This window comes from Myzus persicae, unplaced genomic scaffold, assembly GCF_001856785.1.
Source record: "Myzus persicae strain clone G006 unplaced genomic scaffold, MPER_G0061.0, whole genome shotgun sequence".
NCBI classification, from domain to species: domain Eukaryota; kingdom Metazoa; phylum Arthropoda; class Insecta; order Hemiptera; family Aphididae; genus Myzus; species Myzus persicae.
This window is the reverse complement of record NW_019102814.1, coordinates 129,414-140,477: the sequence shown is the minus strand read 5'-3', so window position 1 is coordinate 140,477 and position 11,064 is coordinate 129,414. Positions and strand designations below refer to the sequence as shown.

The window sequence follows — 11,064 nt, the reverse complement described above, 5'->3', positions numbered from 1 at the left end:
TTAACCACGATAACAAAAATATAATATAATACTAAAAAATGAAAAAAAATAAAAATTGTATAAAACTATAAAAGTATACAAACATAAAGTTGCTAGTTAAAATTGAAAGCTTTAGTCAAGGAGCATGCGTTATATATTTCAAATATTATGATTAACTTACAGTACATGCACATATTACATTGAGGATAGATTATACAAAATACACAAAATCCAACTTAGAAAATGTTGTGATAGGGCAATTTATTTTTGTGTAACTATTTTTAATTGAATTGTTTGCTTAAAAATTATTACCACATAACCGTCAACACATTGAAGAAGATACTATTTGCTTTAAATATTTCAATGATTTTTAGTTTTATTATATGAATAAACCATATACTTCAATTTTAAACAAACTAAATATAAAATAAAGGTATAATAATTTTAAGAATTTTGAGATTTATAAATAAATGGAAGAATAAAAATAAAAATTCAGTTTTAATATTGCACCTTACCATTTCATATCCTAGGGATGCTGTGTATGATAACAACTCATTTATCTAAGTTTGGCTTAAGTTATAAAAGAATTATAGACTCTTTTGATATACAAATGCTCACGACTAGGCAAGTTTTTTTTTTTTTTTATGACTCGTTAAGTTCAGTTAATATAGAAAAATATATGTTAAATTTAAAGTTAAAAGTTACCTTTTTTATTTTTAAACTAATAAAAGTTTTTAACTTTTTAAGTGACTTAAAAAAAGTAACTTGTTAAGTAACTTAACTTTATTTTTTTAACTTGCCTTGCAAATGTATACCGTGCAAAAGTATGATTAAAGTTAAAATGATAAAATAATAGTTAAAGGTTTAATATAAAAATAAATAAATAAATAAATATTTTGTATGTTCACTCTAAGCTAAAAAATAAATAAATAAAATTGCACAAAATATTAATGATTATTAGATTATCACAAAAATAGGAAAAATAATTTATCGACCCTGAATTAACATTCTGACGATGATTTTTCACCAAAAGTAGTAGAGATTTGTTCTTCAATTCCATTTTCAGACGAGTTAGTTTCAGTAGATGATTCATGTGATAAGTTTAATGTTCGTTTAGCCAATCTGTCAAGTTCAGCTGCTGTGTCTGTATGGTATTCAGATTTTTCCATGGATAAAGATTTTGAACCAGACAACTCACCTTGAAAATATAATTAAAATAACTTGAATTGTTATGGTATGATGATGATGGACAATACGTTCAGCAATAAAAATGTGTAATTACCTGTAGTTTTGGTCAAAACAGGGCTTTGATTTGACTTTTTATGCAATAAGGAATTGAAAAAGTTAGCCAACACTCCTTCACCTGGGGTTGATGTGTTACTGGATTTTACTGGATCAATCTAACAAAAATATAGTGTGGAGATATAAAATTAAGCCACTGAAAATGTCAAGAGTTTTATAGGGAGCTATCTGACCTTTTTTGTTGGAGAACCTTGCCCTTGACTGGTTAACGATAGACGTCTATCACCTGACTTAGAAACACCTGTCAATGATCTCATTACAGAGTCTTGCCTTGGTATACCAATAGCTGACTGTTGGCTTGCACTCTGGTTTAGTAAACCTAATTGTTTGTTCAAAAATACTTGTTCATCTTCTGCTTGGATTTCGTGGTCTTTAGCAAAAGCCTAAGAAAAACAGATGGATATTATAAAATACAATATTTTTAGTGGGATTACCACACAATACAAACCTTTCTCGTATTCACTTTTGTTATAACAGAGTTATAAAATTCATCAGGTTTAATGGTCTGCATGTTATCGTAGAGAATACTAATTTTCTTCATACTATCCCATCCTGCTGGTCTGAAACATAAAACCAAGTACTGCATATTTAATAAGTTTATAAAAATCAACATGCAATATATGTATTCATATTAACTGTTATTCATTATAAAGTTATAATTTAATAATCGCTTAAAATCCAAATATTTATAATAAAAATAAACCTACATGAAAACTGCGTCTTTTTCGACAATCAATGCTGGTGTTTTAAATGGAAAGTTATAAATCTTATGTGTAAGGAATTTATATAATAAATCACAGTTTTTGTCTTCTTTGGCTGATGTATAAAATAGTGACGCACCATACTGTAGACAAAATTTGCGTACTGCTTGTTGTATGAAATCAAAATGTTCATCTTTGTAGTCATTTTCTTTTTCCAAAAAACTTATGTAATCAGTCTACAATAATATATGAAACAATAATTAACATAAATTATAAAATTATAATTAAGAAGACAGCATACCAGCATGCACTGACTCCGTCTTACCAATACCTATAATAATTTTAATGCATGGTACAATCAGAAGAACCCATTTCCCTCTGTTATTTTTCTTTATTAGAATTATATCACCTTTAATTAAATTTAAAAGTTCAAATATTATTCAGGGCTACACACAAGATGTTTGAAACAAGTTATGAATATTTTGCAATTTACAAAATTATAAATAACAGAGTAAAATGGATTCTTTTGAGCGTACAATTTGCCATGTTTTACCTCAGTAAGACAGACATAGCACATAGGATAAGACGTCTTCTTTATAAAAATACTATCAATAATACATACCATTGTTACAACAACAATTATATTTAAACCTAAATTTCTTGTAAGTACCCCATCTCCAAGAGATGGTTCCCAATATCCATTTTTATCACCAACATTTTCTTCGATGTATTCGTTCCATTTTTTAATGCCTATAAATAAGAAACAAAAAGTTTAGTCAGATAAAAAAATAGTATTAAAAAAAAACAGCTGATAATTACATGAAAATTCATCTAAAATGTTATGAAAAAAATAATCTATCATATTAATAAAATAATATAAGAGATGGTTAACATAGCTTTTGAAGGTATAACACGTTAGTTCTGACTCCCAACCCATCTCCTTTAATTAGGTTGCTCAAAAACTTAATACTTACTTCAAAATTTGTATTAAAAGTGTTAAATCCAAAAACTACTGAATTTAATATTTATAAATTAAAATGTGTTAAATAATATTATTTACCCCAAAGGCAATTGTAGCAGACGACATATATTGAAAAAAAAAAATATAAATCATTTAACTTTTCTACATATTATGATTACATTTACTAGTTTATCTTACAGAGTATTAAAATTACATTAAAATTATTATTAGGTATGTTATACATTGGTTTAGCTTGTCATACTTGACTTCAAAAAAAAAATAAATAAAAGGTACGTTTTATTAATAATGAATATCGAATAATTATAATTAATATAGGTATTAAATTTAGTATAATCAAATAAAACATTGATAATTAAATGAGCAACAATATTATGTCTGTTAGCATATATTATACACCTAAAATTTAATTTATATTAAATGTAATTTAACTGTAATTGTTTAAGGTAATAATTAAGTTGCCTTCAATAGTTAAATAACTTTTTTTTTTTTTAAGCTAAATTCTAGAGTAGTCACTTACAATTTTGTCTATATTCTCGAAGATCTTCACTTGGAATTGGTAAATTGTCAATATAGTCTTGCAGTAATGTCGCCCAACTTTCTAGTTGATCCATTATATTCCAAGGTGTTTTCATAGAAACAACAAACATAATTAACGTGTTCTTAAAGTTCTTCTCAGACAAAGCAAATTTTAATAGAAACGAGTATTTAGGGTTGCCATCTTGTACCCATACATTCAATTTCGTATGATCTAGAAATAAACATGATTTTATGTTGGGTTCATAATCATTCATTTCCAATATATAATTAAGTGAATGTATTTCTAAATATTTAGTTAACTCAAAACATATATGAACACCTGATAACTAACTAACCTTCTTTATAATCATCACGAATATCAATGTACGCATATTCCAGTCCAATTCCCTTTGTCAGATCGTCAATACCCTGCAACTTTGCTACAAGAGTAGTTTTACCACATTGGTTATCACCTGCAAATATAAATGTTAACATACGTATAGGCACTATAGCAAAAAAATGTATAGTTGTATTATAATTTACCTATTATAATCATAGACTTGTCTGTAGGTAACCTAGTCCCGCCTTTTTCTTTTAAGGAGATCAACATGGAATTCCTATAACAAAACGTAGAATAGTATGTCAATGTGAGGATGTATAACAGATAATAAAGATTAATCATTCATTAAGATTTAATGGAATAATTACGGATTAATATTTTACAAATTACAATATTTATGTTTAAAATATTTGATGATTTTCAAACTCAAACAGACGTTTTTATAACCAAGCATTAGTGTTTTACTGTTGACATCTTAAGCTCAGTATAATCATAGTACATACTTATGCAACAGAATGGTATTAATCACTCACCATAAGTTTTCTTCTTCTTGCATTTTACAGTTAGAAATGTTAAGCGCTTGACTCTGAAGTTTCAACAGCAGACTACAGTCACCTCACAAAATTATAACAATAATAATAAACTTACACTAATTAACAAAATTAAAATTTTAATTTAATACAATATAATAAAAAAATAATCTAGTTTTATACATTAAAAACTGTTTTGTCATTATGTACTAAATAAATTATCAAATTGGTACTTTTTTTTTTGTTGTTTAGAAGTGATTCAGTGATATTGTTTATGTGATTATGATAACATTTATCAAACTAAAAGACGTGATAAGAATACTCGTCGAGAACACTGTTATCATCCTATCACAGAGACGTCTGGTGTACTTATTGTTATAATCAAGAAGACCAGAATATTTCTCTTCGACCATATTATTATAAATTTATAATATGACACTCAACACAAGTATTGAAGATTGAATTAGGGTTCTGATTTTTGGAACAAAATCATCTCTAAAACCGGATGAGCTCGAGAAAGTTTCTAAGTTGAAGATTTATCTGGGTGTTCGGGAATTTGGTTAGGTGGGTGACTAAATAAGACCGATAATTTTTATAGTTAAGTGGGATTACATTTCTTTAAGTATATATTTCGGGATCACTATTAATTATTATGCAATGTCAGTGTTTTTTAATAGCAATAATAAACATTACTACATTAACAATGTTATAGTAAAGTATACTCTTGCCGTAATTCATGGTTTTTAACTATCGTTCTCTCCTGGGCGGTAGTATTAAGTACTAGTGTAGTCAAAAATACTACAGAATTATTATATGTATATTCATAACTCTGTGAACATCATTAACAACAATATACTATTTTGAAAGGCAAATAAGTTGAAATAGAGATTATAGTTTAACTAAACTAATGATTTTAAATTCTTAGTATTATTTTATCTACAGCAGGGATAGGCTGCTAAAAAGTAGCCTACAATCGTATATTTTATCAGTTGACATTTGATGATTTAAAAAATCCATAGTATTATTGAACACAGGTATTTGTGTAAGTGCGTATTGACCGTTTAAATATTGATGAATCTATTATCTTGTAACCTCTATATTTTTTTAAACGTATCTTTAAAATTAATACAAATTACAAAGATAATACAGATTTTCTAAATAAATTAATTACTTGGTTAGTCATAACTCATAGATAAAAAAAAAATATATTAACAAAGGAATCTATAATATTTGAGTCTTAATCTATCAATAACCAGAAAATAACAAGCCATGATTAATTTTTAACATAATAAAAAATATTTATATGGTATTTTAATATTAAATTAAAAATTATTAAGAACATTTACGATTTAAATTTTGTTATACACACTTTAAACATATAATTATTGTAAATAAAAAAAAAACTACATGTACATTTTACTGATATTATTTTTTGGACAAATTATTTCACAATAAGTATTATTTGTAATAAAATTTCAGATATTTAAAATCAAGAAAATTTTTACATAAGTACGAACTATAGTTTTATTGAAATCAAATGTCAATTGATCAACTTAAATTAATATTTTATTATATTTTTGATATTTTATGTTTATAAAATGTATTATTTTATTTATATACCAAAATACATTCAATACATTCTTACCTTCATTTATCAATCACATTATGTACTGTTGACCTTAATTGTTTAGCTTATGATCAATATAGTACAGAATCCATAGAATACATTTTAAATTGTTTTTGATGTGCTCATATTCAATTAAAACTTCAGTTTAATTTGATATTGGATAGGAATCATAGGTAAAATAATAATTTATAGTTTTTTTTATAAAATGTTAATTGACACAAATGTCATGTATTTTATTTCAATGGATATATTTTTAATTGATTTTTTGTTCTTACAAAATCTTACATTTAGAAAAACATGATTATTATATGTAAAATGTATTAGAAATTAAAAATAGCATTCTATTAATTAAGATACTGTTCAGCTTAAAACATTAAAAATCTTCATTATTCTATTTCATTGAATCACAAATATTATTTAAAAGATATGAATATTCTTTTAATCTTTCCAACTCATCTGGCGATATTTGAGTTTTACTTACAATATCATTCAAACAGTCAATATCTGTTTTTAATGTATCCAATACTCTACCTAATTTACCATTAAATGAACACATGTGTTGAAATTTTCCACAAAGGGACAATTGTTCAAAATATTGTATTAAATCATTATGATTATAAGTATGATTAATTTTCATTTCCAAATAATCTTTTATAATAATTCTAACTTTAGGTTGTTTAAAGAGCACAGAAATTAAGCTATTTTGACTTTCAGTAACACTGGAAAAGTACACTATTGTTTCAATGGTCCATTGTTTTACTAATGGATGATGATCAAACAAATATTGAAGAAAAATATCCATTAACAGTTTTTCTTGAAACTTTGGCATGTGCAATAATATTGATCGAATCAACCGTAGTCTACATCGCTTCATTTCTGTAGTGTCATCATAAGCACAGCTACTCAATATTTTAGTAGTCTAACAATCAACAATAATAAGTAAACACAATATTACTATAGGTATAATAGAAATATTTTTTTCATTTAATGTATTCTTTTTTATCATCATTTAATTTAATATAGTAATACCTTTGGAATAATTGTTTTTAATAATTTTTCGGAACCAATACTGGCTTCAACTAATGCACATATAAATTCTGGTGGGTATTCATCTTTAATACAACTCCATAAATGTATTAAATCCTCATTTAAGTGTTCATAATTTGTTTGCTCTGGTAATACACTTATGATCTTTGTCTATACATAAAAAAAACAGCATATTATAATATAATATTTAATATTATAATATTTAATTCCACGAACATGCTACACAAAATAAACATAGACAATAACAGTACATTTTAATAAAAATTGATAAATGAAACAACTTCAATTTTGAAATAGCAAACCAGGAAAAAGTTTTTAGTACCATTTCTGATAATTTGTTGTATTTTGAAAGTGTTGGAATATGAAGTATTCCTATAGCAGATTTCAGACTTTGTAATTTTAGCTGAGGACAACAGCTTATTAATTTATTTTTATTTGTTATTAAAGAGAAATGTCTTTTCAACAACATTTCAAGATAAATATGCTGTGGACATTGAGTAAAACTCGGAAAAACAATTAATGCTTCAAAAAGTCTGGCTAATTTTGAAAATTGTAAGTTGCATAAATCTGGTGACAAATACCTAAAACAAAATTGGAATTTATTTGTATGTATATTTTAAAAAGAAACAAAATTAAATCAAACCTCATAATAATTATCCATAAATCAGTACTAAACATGGCTGGCCAATATTCAATATTAAGAATATTTTGAATTAAAATTTTTTCAACATTTTCAAACAAACTGTAATCAGACACTAGTATTACTGATGCTAAATTAATCAGTAGATCTTCGTAGATATCTACATTATAACAACATATTGTAGAATCTGTAAGTCTAATCAAATTAAACACAATGCAAATAATCTGATAAGCTTCTTGATCACAAGAGTTTTTTGTCAAACGCTTTATTAGCAACATTGCAATGTACATGGCAGACATCTTCCGACTTGAAGAGTTGTTATTAATTATTTCTTGACAGCTTGACTGAAATGTCTAAAATATTACAAAATTAGAACTTGTAATTATTTATAAGGTTAAAGTTTATTTTTTTATTTAGGTCTATTGCCTTATTAACTATTTTTTTGTTAACTATAAATATATGAAAATTATTTTTAATTACCTCCATAAATGCATCATCAGATAATAACACTAACTGATCAACAAATTGTGATAATCTATCTTTGACGGCAACAGCATCTTGTGTATCAGATAACCAGTAGCTAAAATGACAAATGAAAAAATCAGTATGCATTAAGAGCACGTTTATCTGCCTTACAAGTGTGTAACATAGCAAATTGTATGCTCAGCAGATCACTATTAGCTCAGTTAGTTTAAAAATTAGAATGAATTGACTGCTTATGACAATTTAAGGTGTGTACGTCTTAAAATACTCATTACTCGCTTCAAAATTAAAATATAATAAAAATTCTAGGAGATGCCCTAGATAATAATCTTACCTATAAAAATGTTTATAAGGGGTCAATCCATTCTAATTTTTAAACTGACAGAGCTAAACGTGATCTGCTGAGCTTAAAATTTGGTATGTTTCATAGTTCTAAGACATAGACAACACATCATGATATCATTACACATGCATACCTATTTAAGAATAAAATAAACTCTAATAATATGTTATGTGATTTTGAAACACGTCCATATGAGCAAAGCTTAACTAAAACACTCATCATATATGTTGATAATTTCAATGAGGCTTCATCATTGTAGTGAAAAGATGAAATTGTTTTCTTAATTTCTGAGCATAGAAAATCAATTGGTTCATCATTAATGATATAATCTTTTAACTCGGTAGAATACTTCTTTAATATGGTAATATATGCTTTCCAATGAGTAGCCATAATTTTATTACTCACATTATAAACCGATTCAGCACCATACCAAATGTTCTGCAATACTGTAAACATACAATATTCAAATGCCTATTTTAATCTTTGTGCAATATTATATTAATATTATTTATTTATATATATATATTTGTACTCAAAAATGTATTATCAACACGAAACAATAAATATATTGATACTTATAGGTCATCACAACAATCTTCAACATACAATTTTTCAGTATATCCAATTCAACGTGTTATTACAAACACTTCATGTTGATCCTGATTGTATTATTTTTAGAAAATGTTGTCATCCACAAGACAAAATAATACAATAGTAGATCTGCCCAATAAAACGTACAACGTAAAGCATATAAAAACAATATACAACAGACAAAAAACCAATTCCTTGTAACGCACATTTACACCTCAAAAATCAGGGATTTACTGTGAAAAGAAAGATTACTGAAACTTTTCTAGAGAGTATTGATCATAATATTCTATAGAAGAGATATAGAGATATCACAAATCCAAATGATACTTAGGAAATAAATATTTTGGAAATATAATGAAAATCCTGTAAAAATAAGTAAAGTGGCAGCCTATGTTTGTTGAGGTTACTTGCAGAGCAAAGCAGTCTTGTCCAGTGGGTAGGACTGGTAGGCCTGCCCCTACTCAAATTTTGAACCTTTATATTAAACTCAAAATTATGTATTTAAAAATATTTTTTTTTTAAATTAAACACAAGAAATTGTATATTATTTATGTTTTGTATTAACACAACAAATATACTGTACAAGTACCCTTATGACTTAGTATCGATCATATTATGTTGTGCAGTACACAATAAATCTATCTATAAACAAAATTAATCAGTGATTCTAGGCACTTCTTGAAAAAAAAAAATGCATTTGCAAATAAATAATAATGAGTTTTGTTGATGTCGGGCGTGGGTATGAGATAGAAAACAATCATTGGGCTGACATTTACTTAAAATAATACAACAAACAATATGTTAACTTGTAGTAGTCTGTAATCGACAACAACAACATTGAGTCTACTGAAAAATCATAAAGTTAGATATAATAAGCAATAAGTACAAATATACCATTCCCTTACCTTTTAGCAATAAGCTTAAGTCTCCATTCAACGAAAAATCAAATTTCACTTTTTCTAAGATACTGAAAAATAATATTTGTATTTCAGACGTTTTCTTGAATAATTCTGTGAGCATTTCCTTTACACTCATAATTAAATTTCCATAAATCAGATTGCTTTCCGAACAATGTTTAAATAAAGCAATTATGCATTTTTCATATGATAAGAATCCACTAACTATGATGCTTGATTCACAGGACTCATCCTGAATACACTCCAAAGAGTTTTTCCCAGTGCTCAGTATTTCAATGCAACCCTGAAAATCATTCAAATGTTTAATGATCACATAATTGTTTCCTTGGAAATGATTGAGATATAACAGTACCTGCAATAATGAATGTATGGATAGTTCTTTACTTCCTTCATAGTTTGAATCACTAACGATTTGTTTTATGTCGTTCAATTTCTATGGTCAGTTAAATAAATACAATTAAAACATTTGACAGACCAGTAATTAATTCATAATTAGATAAATAATGATCAAAATACTTTTAACAGATCTGTGTAGCAATAGTCATCTAAAAAGATTGCCTCAGTACTGTCATCCATTATTTTCCCCGAGTACTCATTAATGAAATAATAGTCAATAGATTAATAATGAATAATTAGTGTAGAATACTGTTTCTAAAATGTATATAATGCTTCGAGATAAATTGCTTAAGACGAATAATTTCATAGATATTTACGTCCACTTACTGTACAGCGTATACAGTAAAGTAGTAAACAGAACGAAATTCTTAAATATTGATAACGAATTGGCGCGATATGTTCTTATCACTGAAGGCATTCAATGAATCGAAATATCTGTAAAATTCACAATCGCTATCATATAATTCCCACACTCGTATTTCTATATTTAATAAAACTTCAAATCAACAAAGGTTTCGTTTACCTATTTACCCCGGTTTAGTTAAAGGTAGATAGGCTTAAAAGTATTGCTGAATATAATAATTTATGAATCATAAATAGGGAGTACAGTGAACTAGTGACGCAGTGAGCTGGTGAACTATTTGAATGTAAGGTGCCTTAGATCATAATA

The 11,064-nt window shown here is 26.3% G+C and overlaps 2 protein-coding genes across 2 annotated transcripts; both read right to left on the bottom strand.

Moving 5' to 3' along the window:
- Positions 1-4,534, bottom strand: LOC111033154 (cytoplasmic dynein 1 light intermediate chain 2-like). The gene is made up of 10 exons (XM_022313758.1): positions 4,354-4,534; positions 4,024-4,097; positions 3,837-3,953; positions 3,482-3,712; positions 2,605-2,732; positions 1,989-2,218; positions 1,730-1,841; positions 1,455-1,664; positions 1,262-1,379; positions 1-1,177 (listed from the first exon to the last, which is right to left on the bottom strand). Exons 1-10 carry the CDS (start codon positions 4,374-4,376, stop codon positions 981-983), a joined length of 1,440 nt encoding a protein of 479 aa, XP_022169450.1. The 5' UTR covers positions 4,377-4,534; the 3' UTR covers positions 1-980.
- A 1,644-nt stretch (positions 4,535-6,178) lies between these two features.
- LOC111033157 lies at positions 6,179-10,743 on the bottom strand. The gene is made up of 9 exons (XM_022313762.1): positions 10,515-10,743; positions 10,351-10,431; positions 9,987-10,281; positions 8,624-8,936; positions 8,145-8,244; positions 7,668-8,017; positions 7,347-7,605; positions 7,007-7,174; positions 6,179-6,896 (listed from the first exon to the last, which is right to left on the bottom strand). Exons 1-9 carry the CDS (start codon positions 10,572-10,574, stop codon positions 6,369-6,371), a joined length of 2,154 nt encoding a protein of 717 aa, XP_022169454.1. The 5' UTR covers positions 10,575-10,743; the 3' UTR covers positions 6,179-6,368.
- Positions 10,744-11,064: the final 321 nt, after the last annotated feature.